Source organism: Typha angustifolia, chromosome 10 (assembly GCF_048772165.1).
Source record: "Typha angustifolia cultivar Huaian chromosome 10, ASM4877216v1, whole genome shotgun sequence".
In the NCBI taxonomy this organism is placed as follows: domain Eukaryota; kingdom Viridiplantae; phylum Streptophyta; class Magnoliopsida; order Poales; family Typhaceae; genus Typha; species Typha angustifolia.
This window is the reverse complement of record NC_133248.1, coordinates 633,564-652,220: the sequence shown is the minus strand read 5'-3', so window position 1 is coordinate 652,220 and position 18,657 is coordinate 633,564. Positions and strand designations below refer to the sequence as shown.

Genomic DNA, 18,657 nt, shown 5'->3' with positions numbered 1-18,657 from the left:
AGAGGGAAGAAAAATGATACGTTCGTCCGTCAATTTGTAATAAGGTTAAATATAGGTGTTTTAATGCAAAAGAACCACCCTTATACCAAGCCACGTTGAAGAATAAATTAAAAACATCCCTCTCTCCCTCTCTCGCATTCATCGAAGCTGGACTTTGGCAAGCTACGACCCATTCAAACACGTAACGCTCGTTCAAATATTTGACCATAAGTTATATATTTTAATATATATATTATTATTTTCTCCAATGCATGGCCTGTCGACGAAGACGTCATCGACGTCCGCACCCTCGTGGGGAAATGGAAAATGGAAAATTTCAAATGGCACCCTCTGTTTAATGATTTTATGTTTAAAATATATTGGGATCTATTAGTCAGACGAATTATGAGGTTGTAATCGATAATAAAAACAAACACGACATTGGAAGGTGTTAAATGCAAAATACCTCGTGGGGAAAAGTTGTGTGATTGAGGATGGGATCTCTTCCTACGATAAAACAAGAGGTGCCATAGATAAAAAGGAATAGGGCCGGGCAAAGACTGGGCAACTCGTGGAAGCAACCATGAAGGTGGTTCTCTAGAGCTTCTCTAAGCCTTCTTTTATTCTGAGAGCTCTTGTAGCCATTTATAAGAAAGAAGAAGGAGGAGGAGGAGGAGGAGGAGGAGGATGGCAGAGATGAAGATGATGACAACCTTGACAAGAGCTCTTTCGCAAAACCGTCTCACTTTCGCGTTTCTTGTCGGATTCTTCTTGGTCCTTCTGACCTACTTCACCATGTCTGAGCAGTTCGCAATTCGAAGCCCAACAACTGGTATTGCATGCTCTGATCACTAGCCAAAGGTTGCAGCTTTTTTCTTTCCCCCACCTCTGAATTCTTATAGTAAATTCATCGGTTTTGCAGTTATTTTGCAATCATCGCCGCCGCATGTCGCGCAAACTAGCCCTGTGCACCCAGGTAATGCAACAAAGATGAACTTCTCGAAGTTCTTTTCGTCTTTGTAGAAAGTCTAGAATTAAGATTTCTTTTATTCTTTTTCTTTCTTCTAGGTGATGTAGAACCAAGATCAGATCCTGTCAGGAATGAAGATACTATTAAAGTGGAGGAAATAACGCCACCTCTTCAATCAAGTAAGTTGTTCGTGTGTTAATAGAATCAAATTGTATCAAGAAAGTAAGCCATTTTAATTAAATAGAGCTCCTCTGTTCTATGGCCAGGGGATGAAAGGAAAGCAGACGATCCAAAGGAGCAGGTTGAACTCCATGAGACCCAAGAAGATTCTACTCCTTTTAAGCAACTTGGTATGTTAATCTACTAGTAACAAAATTTCATCTGAAATAACTCAAGAATATAATATCTAATGCAAAATGCTATGTTTCTTTTCATGCACCAGAACAAGCTCCTCAGAGCAAGCCAATTTGCGACACAGATGACCCGAGATCCGACATCTGCGACATGGTCGGCGATGTTCGAACTCACGGCGCATCGTCTACCGTATTGTTTGTTCCTCCTGCCAATCCAACAAGCAACGCAGAAGCAATTGAATGGAAAATTAGAGGTTATTCGCGAAAACACATGACTAGTATCAAAGAAATCACTGTGAAACAACTGCATGGCCCTCAGGAAGCCCCTCCTTGTTCTATCAAACACAATGTTCCTGCTCTTGTCTTCACACTCGGTGGATTCATAGGCAACTATTGGCATGACTTCAGCGATGTTATCATCCCTCTGTTCGTCGCTTCGCAGAGATTCGATGGCGAGGTGCAATTCCTCATCACAAACATCCAGGGTTGGTGGATAGGCAAGTACCAGAACATCATCAAAATGTTGACACACTACGAAGTCGTCGACTTCGATAAGGATAACCAAATCCGATGCTTCTCGCATGCGCTTGTCGGTCTTCGAAGCCACAAGGAGTTCAGCATTGATCCCTCCCGCGTCTTTAATGGCTCTTCCATGGTCGACTTCAGGAGTTTCATGAGGATTGCTTACTCGCTAGATAGAAATTTTCCGATTTCCTTGAAGGAGAGTCCTGGTAGGAAGCCAAGGCTCATGCTCATCGCGAGAGGCCACAACCGAAAATTCACCAACGTCCCAGAGATCGTTCAGTCTGCAGAGAAGCTTGGCTTTGAGGTGGTCGTCATGGACGCAAAATTCCACGTGAACATCGCAGAGTACGCGAAGACGGTGAACTCCTTCGACGTCATGATGGGCGTCCATGGCGCAGGACTTACGAACTGCGTCTTCCTACCGACGAATGCGGTGATGATCCAAGTGGTCCCCTATGGCAATCTAGAAGGCATGGCAAAGGCGGACTTCGGTGAGCCAGCCATTGATATGAAGCTCAAGTACTTGGAGTACAGCATAACTGCAGAGGAGAGCACACTCATGGATATGCTTGGAAAGGATCATCCAGTGATCAAAGACCCCATTTCAATACACAAGAGTGGATGGCAGAAGGTTGCAGAATTTTACCTTGGAAAGCAAAATGTGAGGCTTGATGTGAACAGGTTTGAACCTGTTCTAAAGAAAGCCCTTGATCTTCTCTCTGAATAGAGCTAGGCTTAGTTAGCATTTTGGTCTTCTTGTTCATTTCAAATTCCCTAATTTTTTCCTTCTTTTTTTAAATTTTTTTTTGTAAGTTCTTATGTTCCTCTTGGTATTGTATGGCAATCTTAATGAGTACAAACACCAAAGAATTGAATTTTTTTTTCAGCAAATAAAATAATAAGGTTTCTTCTGGAAATCTCTATTCAAATATGGTTGTAGAATTAATTGACCCCCATTAGTTGTTAAGGTAGGTTCTTTCTCTTTAAGTAGAAAGCCCTTTAAGGTTCTTTGGCTTATAATATATGTATAGTAGTTGGGATTTTAGAGTTGGTCAATATGGTAGATGCTCTTATACCATGCCTGGTGAAAAGAAGAGTTGATCTGCAAATAAGTCAATGAATTGTTGATCTGCAAACCAAATCAAGAGCTTGCATTCTCCCCTGTCTGCTGAACTTTTCTAACCAAAGTAGGAAAACCATGGGATCAATTCTTCAAGATTTCTTTATATTGGGAGAAAAAGACAACAAGCCTGTGATCATTCTCTTTCAAGATTTGTACTAATAATGAGTACTTTGTTCTCCAATCATCCTCATAGTGTAGCAAATGCTTGTGTCATGATGATGTTAATGATGATATACAAAGTATAAAAAGGACTTCTGAAAGACACAGCCACCAACATTTTGGTGACATAAAGTTAAGAGAAAACAAAATCCACAGCTTTGTGTCAAATTCCGTATTAATTGTTCTACCAGCAGAATATTTCTTTTCCTTATAAAATATAGGTTCATGCTTACTACTTCCAATCTCCATTTGCATTAGTTCTGTAGGCAGGAAGGTGGCCATTAATTAGTTCTGTGGGCTTCCCATCCATATGATAACAAAACCAATGGCAGTAAATAGTGATGCAACTTGCATGAGGTTTAGCTAAAACCATGAGCTATATTATTAGGTTGTCTGCAGGAATTCAGATTCAGGCAGCCAAGTACACTTAGAAGCAGGGAATTTCCTGGAACCATACAATGGAGCATTGTCAATGGAGATGCTTGCTGCTTGAGCAGTCTTTATTAGGTGTCCATGAGACTATTCAAACTGTAGACCCACATGAGTTGGTAGCATACAAGGAGAAGGAAGACAGTGGTCCATCTAGAATTTCCAATTGGGCAACTGAACCTTTTCTATGACCAATTCTTATCATAGGAGATGATGACAAACAAATTTTTGCTTGTGATAAGATAAACAAAGGTGTATTGATAGTATCATGTATGTGTCCTTTTAGCAAAAACAATGAATGGGGGGGGGGGGGGGTAGGTAGTGGGATCCCCATGGCCCCAATATTAATGGGAAGCTTCATCTAATGAATGGCTCATCATGGGAGATGAGTTTACATGATGAGATGGTCAGATATAAAATCTTATGAAGATATCTGTATTATAAGAAAATAATTCACTGAGTTCTAAATTCAAGGGGATTTCATATCCTAAGAGAAGATTTGTCTCTTATTTTAAAAATTATTCAGGAATTAATGGTTTTACTATTTGAGGACAGTTTTGTTTTATTTATGTTTGTTCTAGGTTTTATTTTAAGTTTTAAATTAGAGGTTTATAAGTTTGAGTCAGAACTCTTCGGCCTCGTTTATTTAAGGTTACGAAGAAATGAGACCAACTAATTAAGTTTAGAACTTAAGTCTTTTTCTTTCGAATTAGAGCTAAGTATTTGGTTAAATTATATATATAATCGCAGGGCTGTCACCAAAGAATTGAATTTATTTTTTAATGAAAATTTAAGGTATTTCTTAATCGTTCATCTTTTATTAAAAAAATTTAAAGAAAATGATGTTTTTGATCTAATATTAAATTAATCAACATATTAAAAAAGAACTTATCCTTAGTATTCGTGCATCAAATAAATTAATGGTTCACAATCAACTTAAATTGTTATTATTATATCTATCTTAACGTGCACGCCAATTTCCCAAATATTTTTAAAAAAAAACCCCATTTATTTTAATAAAAATTCCAAGTCTTCAATACGAGTCTTTCAAATATATTAAATATAATGATAAAATTCAAAATAATGTAGGCTAATTGAATCTGCCTCAATAGTAGTGCTAGTAGACATGGTGGTATGAAGTATATTAAAAAGGAGTATTTAGGACATTGGTAATGGTTAAGGTAATTATTTTAGTAATTTAATGTTAATCTACCTTGCTTACTGCCTAATTTGTCTGAAAATTAAATATACTCAGAGAGAATCAATATAATAAGCATAGCAGCATTAATGTTCATAAATGGAGCATTACCTTGGTGTCAGAAATCAACTATAGGCAAGTCAATGCATAGCATGTACTATGCATAGGTCTTTTATATAATTGCTATTAAATTTTTAAAAAAATATTATAATTGTCACTGAAAATAATTATTTTCTTAAATTATTATTATTATTAGTTTTTGGCAAGATATTTATTATAATATTCTGAATAGACAGTTGTGAAAGTTAATATATACATGCAACTTTTTTTGTCTTACAAAATAAGATTTCATTTACTTGTATTATAATGTGAGTAAGTAGCATTAGGTTTAAAATAACTCAATGATTTTGGTGATAATTATGATATTTGGAAGAATATAATGAATATTATGATATTTTGAATGGTTTAATAGCAATTTTGTAGAAATCCACAAGATTAAAGGAAGAGGGGTGGAGTTAGCCCAAACTTAGAAAACCCACAAGGAAATGGGCCTAAAAATACACATTAGAGAGCAAAATAGAAGTAATAGAGATTAAGGGCATTTGCATGAAGAAAAATTAAAAATAAATTCAAAATAGTAAGATTGGATTCTTATGTGCACCTTAGTATAAATTGTGCGCACTCCTTTTAAAAAAATATGCATCTAAGATAGAAAATAAATACACTTAGTTTCTGAGAGCTTAATTTTACTAAATATTTTAAGAATTTTTTTTGATGCAAATAATTCAAATATTAAAATGCAAGTGTAGTATCAATCACATGCATACCAAAGAGTTGAATTGGTATTGCATAAGCTCTTCCATTTTTTTATAATGGTAAGAGATCCTTTAAATTAAAAAAAAAATTAAAAAGATTAAAGAAGTTTTAGATCCCAATTTTTAATCAACTTCAATTAGAAGCTTATATTTCATGTGATTGAGTTGATGGTCAATGCCATTGCCTCCATATGTAATGCATAATTAATATGAAGGGATGTGGATCCTCTACATCCCAAATTGTAGAAATTTCTTATACAACAACCTTGGCTCAAAGCATAACATTATAAGATAAGAAATGAGATTATGCTATTGCTACACATTTGCTAGGTAGTAGCAAAATTCATACAAGTTGGGCTATGTTAGTTAGGATGTCATTTTCTTGAACCATCTATGTCATTTGGGTCTCTTGTCTTTGTCTATTTCTCTCTTCTACCCTTTGCTTAACTTCTCATCAACTAGCAATAGATATATATGTGCCATCTAATAAAGAAGAAGAAAAGAAATATATATAGATAGGTGGTGTTGTGCTTTAGGGTTAGATGAGCCTATGTCCAAAATTGTTAGGTAACAAACTAATATTTGCTAGCTAAGTAGGCCCATTAGAACTTGGGACATGTAATGCTTTTCTTGGCTACTTTGTTCTCTAATGAAGATGAGAAGATATTATAAAATTTTATAAGGAAAAGTAGAGAAAGAGAGAATTTGATTAATCTTGCACTAACTAACAAATAGTGTGAAGTACAATAAACAAAATCATGCTTAAATTTAGAGTCAAAAGAGTAAAGAGTCTATGTACTTGGACCCCTTTTTTAAATCTTTTTTCGACATCTCTCGATAAGAATAACATTTTTTATAGTTATTATTGAAAGAATTTATTTTTGGTGATGACGACGACGACAACGGAAGATTGATTAACTTAATTGTGACTTGAAGTGAGCCAAATCATGTTATTCTCACCATTAGTACTTCTTACTTCTTTAGTTGAGTTGTATATAGGTCCTATTTCATTTTCAATTTTGCACCTTGTGTTATTGCTTAGATGTAAAGAGATTGACATTTTTTTTTATTGTACATGTGTTTACTAAAGAATTGTAGTATTATCTAAATATCCAACTTATATATCGGAAAGAATTAATTCTTTGTTATAGTCTACGTGATTATAATCTATAAATTAAAAAGGGTTGTATGCATAAGCTTTTATGTGTTTTAGATAAAAAGTCTTATCACATAAGGATATTCTCAAGAATATGAAATATGATGAAGCACTTGAGAGAGTAACTTTTAGATAAATAAGTCCAAATGTTCATGTCCCTTTTATCATTGTGAAGGGATTAATTATTTAGAGCAAAAGATAAAAAGATACTACTCTTCCCCACCTTTCCTCCATGATGGCCCTTTGCTTTGATAGAATCAACCCACCAAACTGATTTGCTTCATTGGAATAAAGGAGGAAAGTGACTTTGGAATCAATAATTGCACAATCTTACATAAACCATCAATCTTGCATGACTCACATAATAAAGAGAATTTACTCAAGAGTAGCTCATGACAAAAGAATCTTATATAACTTTTCAAAACCTATACCTTTTATCTGAAACAATCATATGGATGTAAAAAAATTCAAAAAAGAACAAAAAAATTGGATTGGTCAATTAGTTTTGCCTTTGTGGCAAGAGCTTGAGGGCTTGCATCAAAGTGTTCTTGAGCCTACCCAAATGAGGCCTAACATTTTGCTTGTCCAAGTATACAGTCTTGATTGTATCCCAACCTTGCTTTTGAATTGAGTGAGGATTCTTCAACACTGGATGACTTCCCTTGTACTGCTCACTTAATGTAGTCTCATCCACCTGAATCTTATACTCCATGTATTTGATCCCCATTTCCTTTGCTGGTGCCCTGAATGTTTCTTTTGCCAACCAATCTAACCCCCCATAAGGAACAACTTGTATGACCACTGCCCCTAAAGGGAGGAACACCATGTTCGTCAGGCCAGCACCGTGCACGCCGATCATCACGTCAATTGAATTCACCATCCTCGCAAAAGTGGCCATGTCGGTGTTCATGTCGGCCTCGCCAATCTTCACGTCAAACCCTAGTTTTGTGGCCATCTCCGCCATCGCCCCCTCATTCATGAACTTCCTTGTGCCCTTCCTCGATATGATGAGCAACCTAGGCCGTCTCCTCGGCTCGACAATAGATCTCTTCAATCCATATGCATCCTTTAGGACCCTCTTGAAGTCCAAAATAGAGTACCTGTTGATATATATTATTAGTCTGTTATCTAACGGTTTAAGTTTTTGAGTTAACTAGTTATCTAGAATACCTAGTTGGGGTTTTCGAAGGGTCAACTCCTAGTTGCTTATGGAAGGCCGGCCCGACGACCACCCGGGGAAAGCACCGGATTTCTCGATCAGCATCAATGTCAATGATCTCATACTTGCTAAGTTGCTTCAAGAACAGGATGAACTTGTCCACCCACCAAGATTTCAAGCCACTCACAAGGAATTGCACCTCTCCATGGAACTGATACGAGCTGATGAACAAAGGGATCAACACATCAGTGTAGTCATGGAACAAATTGCCTGTGAATCCTGCATTCGAGAACACCAAGGCCGGCACCGAATGGCTCGTCGTGCACCGGGGCGGCGGCCGACCGCCGCCCGAGAATGGCCTTAAAGTCCACTCCTTGACACTGTCAAGAGCTGCTTGGTCATGTTTCCTGGCATATGGCCTAATCTTCCATTCTTGCTGCATTGGGTGCACAAAGATAGTTTGTGTGATTCCTTCAACTCTTATGTCCCCCTGAGCATCGCAAGTGTTCGATTTCCGGCTCGATTCGAAGCATATCGGTTTGCTAAGATCGACTACATTGCTAATCTCTACAACAAGAAGGATGTGGCAGGTAAAAAAAAAATTCTTAGTTACAAGTAGAGGAGCAATTAACGGAGAACTTACCAGTTTGTACTGCAGACTGTGAGGTGTTGTTTGTTACCATCTTCAAGCTCTTCTGCCTCTCTAACTCAAGTTTGAGAGGCCCATCTGATTTTCCTGCATCATGATGCTCAGATTCCATTAGATCTAGAGAGAGAGAGAGAGAGAAAGAGAGAGAAAGGGAACATACCATAAGGAGTTGAGCAATAGAGAGCTTTGATGAGAGAAAGGAGGCAAAGGGAGAGTAGCATGAATGCTATGATGAGAACATTGCCTAGCTTTCTTGGCTCTGGTCTAGGAAATTTTCTTTGGGACTTCATCTCCCTCTCTCTCTCTCTCTCTCTCTCTCTCTCTCTCTCTCCCTAAGCTAAGCTACCTCCTTTCTTTCCCCTCTTTCCCAATCCAACAACCTCTTTGTTGATGCCTACATCCTCTGGATCTTATACCCAATTGGATCGATGGGTCCATTTAGAAAGAAAAAAAGAAGAAAAAATTAAGGGAGGAAAAAGAATCCACAAGCTTAGGTGACATGGTTGACTAAGTGACAACCTACCACCAAAGTATGTTCAAGGGGATACTTTTTATTAACAATTCTTTTCACCAACATAAACATATAACAATAAGATTTCATCAAGAGGCCACCTTCTGCTTACAACCTAGCATGTACTCCATCAGATAACAACAGGGGCACTCAACAACTCAATTTTTCTTTTGTTTTTATAAATCATAGTTTACTCCCTTATATTTTAGCCTAATCTTAACTTAGTTTTGTATATTTTAACTTAAAATACCTAATCGCCCATAGTCTAGCAGAGATATGAAAAAACTTAATTATTTGCCCAATTTTTACCTTCATGTTGTATTTATATTTGTTACTTTTAATTGACACCTGTGTGACTGAAGCTAAGCCTTTTGTAAATTAATTTCTGTTACTTTAAGCAGTCAGATGTTAAAAGATCACTTAATGACTAGATTAGCCAATAATAAAATCATTTTTTAAAACTATAGAATAGACTGAGACTTCAGCAGACTTAATTAGGTAACACAATTAGAGTATATGAGACCATTAATTACACTAAATTTCTAGCTTTAGACATTATATCATGCAGGCTGTTAGATCTCACAGTGACATAGAAAAAAAAATGAAGTAAAGAAAATAAAACTAAGTAAGAAGAAGAGTAGAGGAGTCCAATCAAAATAATTCAGAATAGAGGAACATTATGTCAGAATAAAAGTGGAGTACAAGCACTAGAATCCAGCAAAGTGTAGTGTGGCTAGGGCTAATAAATACATTGTAATAAGCTACTTCTGAACAGTCTCTAATTGGAGAATATTTCAACAGTTTATTCATATACTTTCAACCATCTTGTGGTGAAGACTAAATTGCAGCTATTAAATTTTTCATGGCAAACTAGAACTACTGCTGTAACTCACAAATTTGATTATATTCATGTAGAAATAATTAAATCTTTTCACATCTGTCACAGTTTTGTGTGCTAAAGCTGTAGATGAGATTGGTCAACTGTTACAGCAATAGGTAATGGATGTAGGCAGAAAGTTCACATCAATAGAATATATTGATCATGCACTTGGTTGAATAACTCTGGAAATTTAACAGATTTACTTCCTCCTAATAGAACAAAATGTAACATGCCTAAAGACAACTGATAAAGTCATCTAACAAAATACCCTTCAAGGAAATTAGATGAAATCACACAAAGTAAAATGATATTTCTTCTCATTGTTTCACTAAATAAATAAGCATCAAATGAATCCTCTGGCTCTGGAAGCAATGAAAGCAGAAAAGAAAAAAATTCGGCATTACAATGATATTTTGCCGCGAGAACAGAAGGAGAAATTGAATTAATATCCTCCACAAGCCAGACTATTCTCCAGTCTAAAAACAATGACATGTATACAATTTGAAGACAATGGATATTTACATGATTTATATTGAAGAAGGAAACAAAAGACTCAGTAAAGGAGAATGCCGCAATTGTTTATCATAACCTCTTTCTCATCATTGATCGATGAATGTGCCACGACCAACCGAGCAGGAAAATTACGAGGAGTAAGCTGACGGATGTCCAGAATACTACCAGCCATGAAGGCATTGGACTGGGAAAAAGACCTATTAGAGGAAAGTTACTCTCATATCACAAACACTTTACTAGATATTGCTATTTGAAAAGATAGATGATATGAGAGATATATAACAGAAGCGGAGAACAGTGCTCACCATGGCCAAATTTAATACAAATTAGAAGCTCTACTATGCATATTGCCAGGGAGAGCCAGCAGAAGGATCCCACCTTCTTCACAGGTTTCCTGCAATCATTCAATATGTAAAAGATATTTCTAGCCAATCCAAATTGAATGCCAGAGGAGTTATATTAGTTGCAAAACATGTTCACTAAGAACTTGACATAAATGATAATAGTATAACACAATCACAGAGTTAAATTTATTTCCTGCTAGATAGGTGCAAGTAGTACGAAAATATCTTAAAGGTTTTTTTACCTGTCCTGCAAGTAGGTATTATACTCGCGAATGGTTGGTATTGCAATTAGCCACCAGAGAACCAATCTATAGACAACCAAGGGGTTTCGAGGAGGAATCCAAAGACAAAACTTGAGAAAGAATGTGTTAAGCTCTACTGTCATAAAGATGACACAAAGGACCAGCACTTGGATGAATCTCCAAGGACCAAGTAGGGGGTGCCATTCATCTTTGTCCCACCGTGCGGGAGTGAACTGGCCCAATGTTCTTTTCACCTATAATAAAAAAAAAGAAACAAGAACATTATGGATAAAATATGAGCTTAATGGAGTGTTTAAACTATAAAAATTTCTAATGGAGATTAATCATATATGGAATAGCAAAGGTCCTAACACTTTGCAAATTGATACCATGAGATTCAGATGGATACTTTTAAAAAAGGGAAACAACTTATAGATGACCTTGAGTACTCTTCTTCAGCTTCAAAAGATGACACACCATGATAGTGCGCATCGATGAAACAAGTATACGACCAGCCTTAATTTTTCATAAATCTCACCCATGTTTGGACTTGTTGATTTGTTTCTGTCATCTGAAAACTAGTGGCAATGACTGCATATTATGGGATTCAGGACTGAAATAAGTATTATGAAAGTAGCAGAAAACTTGTACAGATCTTTGTGATCCTTAGTATCTGCTTGGACCTAGAGACAAGGTTAATGCTGCATCATAATCACATCCAAGCCTTTCCACATCTATTAAATGGGGGTTGGCTATAAAGAAGAACTGGAAGCTGAAAAGCTTCTGTGAAATTGGAAAATCTGATTAACTTTTATGATGCAGTTGTTGGTAGACATCTAAATATTGGTCAAAGATTCCTGACCTAGGAGTCACCATGGAAAGAGGTCTTTGTTGATTCTTGTCGTATACATTTCTTTGTTTCCTGAGCCACTAGTAATTTATAAAGGGAAGCTCCAAATATTTCTTATTTATGACCAAAATTTTAAAACTGCCAATGCAACATTTAAGATGTTCATAAGAGATGAAGAGAATAAATTAAATCATTTCATAACCTGCCCATTTAACAGAAAATATATATAATACAGTCCATATTATAACACAATAAAGCTACCAGCCTACCGATAAGAGAAAGTAGAGTTGAGAATATAACTTAAGTCCCAATGTATATAAATCTCAAATAAAAGGTGCTCCCATGGAGTGAAAAGTAGGAATAAGACATACCTTACCAATAATATTTGGTTGGCGGCTTATACCAACCCATTCATATGTCTTCCCATCAAAGTATCTGACAGTACGCATTCCTGCCCAGATACCTGAAAAATAGAACAGATAATTCTAAATTATCGTCATAGAAGATCCCCTCAAAACATCTGCACCTCAGCACTCATAAAATGAGTACATCCAAGTATCTTGTGTATGAGTGACTTCATCAGATTTGTATAGGTTAAATCATAACACTGGGAGGTGGACTCTTACATGATTTACTTTTACTTTAGAATCTCATTTTGACTCTTCGTCCAAATTAAATCAACTTTTGTCTTTTGCTTGTACATATGTTCTCATCGTTCAAAATTTACCTAAAAGAATTCCATTATACATGACTCTATCCAGAATCTAACCCCATTTAGCTTGCTGTCTGGAGCACCATCCGCTCCAAACAACAAATAGAAGGACTATCCACTTTGTTACACAATTTGAACCATCAATCAGCAATGAACCTTTTTGGTAGGCATAGAGGAAAAGAAGGCAGATGAAGAGAAGACAATAAATTATGCCAAATTTATTCACGTCAACAAGGCACCATGCCAACAAAATAAAAATAATGTGATGACTCTTCTATACCACTGAGACATTTGTATCATCAGCTATACTTCAATCTTAATAGTCTTCATTCTAACTCTTCTTTTCTTAAATATCAAGATAGAAGCCTAGAACTCCAGAAAAATAAGATAAAGACAGATATTTCTATCCAAAAGAAAGTTGACGAAGCAAAGTCAGAACCTCACCAAACCAATTGCAGATCAGAATATCGAGAACTATACTGTCCCACCAGCACTCGTTGAAGTTTGGCAACATATGACGAAAAGTAAGCTGCAAAAGTTCAAATATGGGGTTCCATTTTAAAACAACTGAGTTGGAAAATAGTGCCTTCTGAATTAGTTGCTGCAGAAAAAGTAAGGACTTGCCTCCATTAGTTCGAACCCAATTGACAATATCCATAGAAGGGGTTGATTTCGAATCATTATAGCTTTACCCCACCATCCAAAAATATGAGCAAGAACAAACTCATCAAATAGAGTCTCCTAGAAAAACCTAATGGACAAAATTAATAACTTGACAAATCTCAAAATTTGTAGTTTATGACTAACAAATAGTTGGAAAAAGATAATAGTTTGGTCAATGAAGATACCATACATAAACATTGTTAAACTTGTTTTTTGGATTCTCAGGTACATAAATACGGCAATCAGCCCCATAAGATCTTTCAGGTAGTTCTGCTCAAAAGTGAACAAAGATGTTAAATTTCCTCAAATGAACTACTATAGCTTTACAAGAAGAAAAGTTGTGAACACCAAGCACATTACCAACACCAAGATCAGGGTGAAGATATCTCATGAATTGTCGAGCATCATCACGGTTCTGGAAAGAAAAAGATAGTGAAATTTAGATCATTATTGACCATTGGTAAGGTAAACATAAAAATTTACTTCCATAATAAATTTTCAAGTCGGTCTACAATAGAAAACTCTGATCAAGACAAAATATTGAGAAGTAGAACAGATGTTCATTCAAGAGTGAGAACACTCTAATTGCCATAGACTCAGAGGTGTCTTAAAATCAGAATCTTATAGAATAACAACTTTTGGCAATTGGGCTTTCAGTTCCAAAGATACCAAGAAATTTTCCAAACCATTGATGAAAATATGCACATCACATGTGACCTAACATAAGCAATATCTAGCCCAAATACAAGTTGTTCCATACTTGAAAAAAATTAGAAAAGCTTGCAAGATATAATTTTACATTCTAAAGTCTTCAATTTTATGAAATCACAGAACAGAACTAGAACAAAGTCGTTGACTCTACTCAGCATTCTAAGTGATATTCCCCTCAAAATGAGTTTCTTGCTCAGATAAGAAGGATTGAAACATATTACATGACATACTGTATGAACTATGAAGCACCAACAATCAGGTAAGAAGATGGACAAATGTAGCCAACAACTAGTTTAGGAAAAGGCTTTCTTATTATTATATAAACTAAAAAGTGCAAAGGTATGTGACACAAAACACACCAAAAAAAAAGAGAAATAAACCTGAACCACATGCTAATCAGGGGAGAAAGGATTTGAAAGAACCTGAAAAAGCAAAAAAGTAAGGGCAACAAGGTAAACAACAGCCATCCCATGAACCAACCGCCAAATGGCAGGATGTGGCCTAATAAGTACCCTGAAACATATAAAGTACAACACCATCAGTTCAGTATATGTGAAGTTATATGCCCAACATTGCAGTAAAATACAAAATTTTAGTACTAGGGATTAGCAATGTCTAAGATTTGCAATCTTATGGTAGTTTCTTGTTAGATTCCAATACATTAAATTCACCAAGTTTTACAAGGCGGAGGCCAATCCAAAGTTTGCATCTCTCTGCTTAGGCAGTCACATGGCATCATGTGCAGCTTCCTTCACTGAGAAGGAAACTAACTCAAAAAACCATATAAAAATCTGAGCTATAAGTTACTCAGATTTTCTATGGTTGCTCTAGATATGACTTTCCAAATGCTCAAAGCTATGCATCAAATAGTGACAAATGATCATTAGAAAAGAAGACAAACATTAACCTACTGCACTTGCTATTCCAGAGCACAAAACCGCATAGAAGCTTCTGTAATGGCATATGAAATAAGATTGATTTATTTGAACAAGAATTTCTGTAGTTGCCACTTACGTGGAAGGCGCTTGAAGCAATGAATAAGCTAGAAACACTGCAATCATAGCCCAGACACCCCTACAATTAATAAAAAGATGGGGTCAGCATATATATATATCCTTTAAAGAGCAGATCGAGATGTTCTTAGGAAGAAATGAAAATTACAAGGAGATATATGAAGAGGTTATCAAATAAGGTAATAAATTTTAAGGCTAACAATCAATCATAGGAAACAATGAAACCACTGGAGTGATTATGTAATCTCCAAACTAGAGAAACAAGAAGGAAAAAAAATATAGTTGGTGTCTGCTTTATAATATGGAGGTCTAGTTAATAATGGAGTGCAGATAAAGTGAGAACTACACTAATATATATATATATATATATATATAACTCCTAGCACCATGTAATAGCATACCTCTTCACAGATGAAACAGGATCACTGGAAGCGGTGCTTTCTGGATCAAGAGCACCACTCGCCCAACTGACAGAAGACATAATCAGTTTAGTATCCAAGTATGAAGAAGATTCTCTAATTAACAGTTACAATGAAAATTATCTCCAATTACAAGTAAGTCATTGTAAAATTTATTAGAGGAGAAAGATGCAAATCATGATACCAAAAGGAAGATTGTTTGACTAGAAAATTTTTGGGTATATCTGTAAGGAGTTAATAAGTTGACATAAACCAGATGGGATTATATAAAAAGACATGGGATTTGTTTTACCGTCTCCCTTTTTGTAAGCAACTTACACAGCCAGTACATTAGAAAAGAAAGTAGATGCCATTCCACTAGAGTTCCAGGACTAAGACAGAATCATCACAAACAAGAATAGTGCTTCTCAATGATGAATCCAAGAAAATGTTCTTACTTTTACTTATGTTGCCTCCTGAAGGCTATTTTCCTCTAGTTTATCAGAAGAAATCGTTAAAATTTCAATCCCAGTTCCATAAAATCTAACCAGCGATCTACTAATGATACCGAATCTAATTATACAGAAGCTTTATCTTCAGCTTGCTCGATACAGATTAACAGATTAAATTTCTTCTCCATCAATCAACTACTATCTGCACTTTATAGTAATCTTAAATATCCTTCAAATGACGTAACACTTCAATTGAGAACAGAAGAAGATCCTATAAGAGATACTTATATGACAAGTTTCTTCTTAGAAATCTATAAGAACTTGACGAATATAGAAGAATTGAACTCACATCAAAAGGCAGGTGCCAATTAATAGCAAGGAAATAGTGCGAGGTTTGTATGCCCATGCTGTCCATGGATCAACTTCACCAAAACTACTCAGTAGTGATCTTGAGTCATTATCCTCTTGAGACATGCATTCCCTTTTTCTTGCTTTCCTCTGGCCATTGACCTCCATGAGACAGTTGCTTTATTGCCGCTTATCTGAAGAAGAAATTAAGAATCAAAACGGAAAACGCAAGCACACTTAAATAATAAAAAGAGCAATCTTAGGAAACAAACTCAGCACACTAAAGTTCTCAGAAGAAAATTAACAAACAAAAAGAGAGCAAGTCTTTGCCTGTAAAGTGATGAAAGAAAGAAACTACCAAAGAGAAGACCAAGAGTACCCTAAACCAGAAGAATTCTAAGGCTCTCCAAATTAATTGATAGTGACCTAACGAGAGTAAACTTCAGAAACAAACAGCACCAAATCAAAATAAATGATCACAAAATCATACTTTTCCAAGAGAAATCACCACTAGGATTTAAAATCAAAATAATTATAAATGCTCATGACAAAAAGTTAAAGCCCCCCTACGTGCAAAACAACCCACATCACCATACGGAAAAGGGAAAAAGGTAACGGAAATCAAGTGTACTTTGAAGAATCAAAAGAGACCACCAAAAAGTAAAACATAAATCTAACAACGCATTGGCTATCAAAAAATACCCAAAAATAAAATGATGGCTGGCTCTTTCAGGGAGGATCAGAATACAAACATCAAAAAGGTGGTCTTTTTTCTTTAGCAACCTTGTGATCAGGAACGAACTCCGTCGAAAAAAATTTCTGGGTTTCACCCAAGAAAAACCAAATTTGTCCACATATATGCATGTACATACGTACGTACGTATGTATATGTACATATGTAGATAAATGGGTAGAGCAAAAAAAAAAAAGAAAAAAAAAAGATAGAAAAAATCGATGCGGGGAATTGAACGAGAGAAAGGAGAGCAAAGGTGGCTCCTTTTTCACTCCCGTTTCCTCCTCAGAATGATTACTCACGTAGAAGGCAGCCGACAAGGCCGTCCCCGGCCGTACGATCGAGAGACGAGGAGATCCTGGCCGACGAAAGGGATCAAAGGTGACGCCTTTTTCTTCTCTCCCTAATCTATTCTAATTTTCTTTTTTCCTTTTCTTTTCTTCTAATTGATTGCGATGAGGAAGAGAGAGAGACAGAGGAACAGAAAATCTTTATAAAGACCACACACACACACACACACAGAGAGAGAGAGAGAGAGAGAGATGGTCAAAGCGCGCTGCAAGATTTGGGAAGACGAGAATAATTCTTTGCCCCCGAAGAAGGCACTTATTTACATGACAGACCACTCTCCTCTCCTTTTTCCCCCGAAATATTATTACCTTTCTCTCTTTTATTTGTCGTTATTTTACCCTCTGGGTACGATCAATAGATAATTAATATAACAAACCTATTTATCAAAACACCCTCATATTTTATTTTAATTAAAAGGAACTATTAGTCCTACCTCCAATATATTAAAATTAAGTATATTAAAAAAAAGGAAAAAAAAGAGAGAAAATGATAGGCATGAAGTTGTCCTATCTTTCCACGCTGCTGACACCAAATAGTGTATGCTCTGAGAGTTTCTACGGTCACAGCAGTCACAATCTATAAAGTACTGTTTCAATTACAAACGAATACCCCTCACTTTCCCCAAAATACCCCTGCATGTACAAGGAAAAGATCCTCATGTGATGTGGGGGAGATAAAATTTGATGCTCTGATGCACAAGGTACAATTTTTATACCTACAAAATCTAGTGATTTAATAAGTACACTCTCAAAATAGAGGTGGTACTATAATACTCTACCAGCCAAGCCATGGTCTTTTTCTAATTCAAACATTGATTTTATTTTCTTTTTTCTTTCTTTTTTTTTGTTTGTCAAAGAATGTTCTCATGGTTTACTATGTACTTCTCAGTTTATCTAATTTTAATTTATTAAAAAAAATACTTTTTGTGTAATTTATATAATAAAACAAATTTACTAATGTGTAGTTTTTTTAAAAGAATAATGGGTCGAATATATAAGGAAGGATTACAGTAAACTTATAATTGATAAATAAATAAAAGGTGATCAGAAGAGATCTAGTTTTTACGGCAACCGTAGAGTTCTCATTTGCTCTAAAGATATAAGAGCTTTATAATCTAGTTATTGTGTTGTTCTATTACTTGTTTATTTACTATTTACCGCTATTGAAGATAAAATTGAAATAGAAAATAATAAAAATAATATTTATTTATTTATTTATTGAAAAGGAAAATTTATGAGCAAATGCTATGACACGAGGGTATTTACGTACTTTTACGAGATGTGGACTCACGTGCAGAGTCGCCAAACTCGGAAGAACGTACAGCCACATCGGAAATGCTCCACGAGAAAAGGAAAATGTAAGAAATATATATATATATATATATATATATATATATATAATTAATAAAAAAAAGAACGCAC

General features: G+C 35.6%; 3 protein-coding genes across 6 annotated transcripts; 1 reads left to right on the top strand and 2 right to left on the bottom strand.

Moving 5' to 3' along the window:
• The first annotated feature begins 554 nt into the window (after positions 1-554).
• Positions 555-2,758, top strand: LOC140769338 (beta-1,2-xylosyltransferase XYXT1-like). Its single transcript, XM_073110013.1, has 5 exons — positions 555-811; positions 902-955; positions 1,048-1,128; positions 1,216-1,299; positions 1,392-2,758. Exons 1-5 carry the CDS (start codon positions 667-669, stop codon positions 2,552-2,554), a joined length of 1,527 nt encoding a protein of 508 aa, XP_072966114.1. The 5' UTR covers positions 555-666; the 3' UTR covers positions 2,555-2,758.
• Positions 2,759-7,100: 4,342 nt separating this feature from the next.
• Positions 7,101-9,286, bottom strand: LOC140768736 (alpha-1,3-arabinosyltransferase XAT3-like). The gene is made up of 4 exons (XM_073109126.1): positions 8,676-9,286; positions 8,510-8,602; positions 7,878-8,433; positions 7,101-7,807 (listed from the first exon to the last, which is right to left on the bottom strand). The coding sequence occupies exons 1-4, from the start codon at positions 8,803-8,805 to the stop codon at positions 7,207-7,209; spliced, it is 1,380 nt and encodes a 459-aa protein (XP_072965227.1). The 5' UTR covers positions 8,806-9,286; the 3' UTR covers positions 7,101-7,206.
• Positions 9,287-10,206: 920 nt separating this feature from the next.
• Positions 10,207-17,390, bottom strand: LOC140768737 (CDP-diacylglycerol--serine O-phosphatidyltransferase 1). Of its 4 annotated transcripts, none has more exons than XM_073109127.1 (13): positions 17,188-17,390; positions 16,154-16,346; positions 15,356-15,421; positions 14,956-15,015; positions 14,364-14,454; positions 13,591-13,645; positions 13,421-13,500; positions 13,192-13,308; positions 13,012-13,096; positions 12,227-12,318; positions 11,006-11,259; positions 10,725-10,813; positions 10,207-10,616 (listed from the first exon to the last, which is right to left on the bottom strand). In XM_073109127.1, the coding sequence occupies exons 2-13, from the start codon at positions 16,318-16,320 to the stop codon at positions 10,489-10,491; spliced, it is 1,284 nt and encodes a 427-aa protein (XP_072965228.1). In that variant the 5' UTR covers positions 16,321-16,346; positions 17,188-17,390; the 3' UTR covers positions 10,207-10,488. The 4 variants fall into 4 exon arrangements, with proteins under 4 accessions (XP_072965228.1, XP_072965229.1, XP_072965230.1 ...); XM_073109128.1 differs by lacking the exon at positions 17,188-17,390 and adding an exon at positions 16,855-17,112; XM_073109129.1 differs by lacking the exon at positions 17,188-17,390 and adding an exon at positions 16,905-17,112.
• Between the last annotated feature and the right edge of the window lie 1,267 nt (positions 17,391-18,657).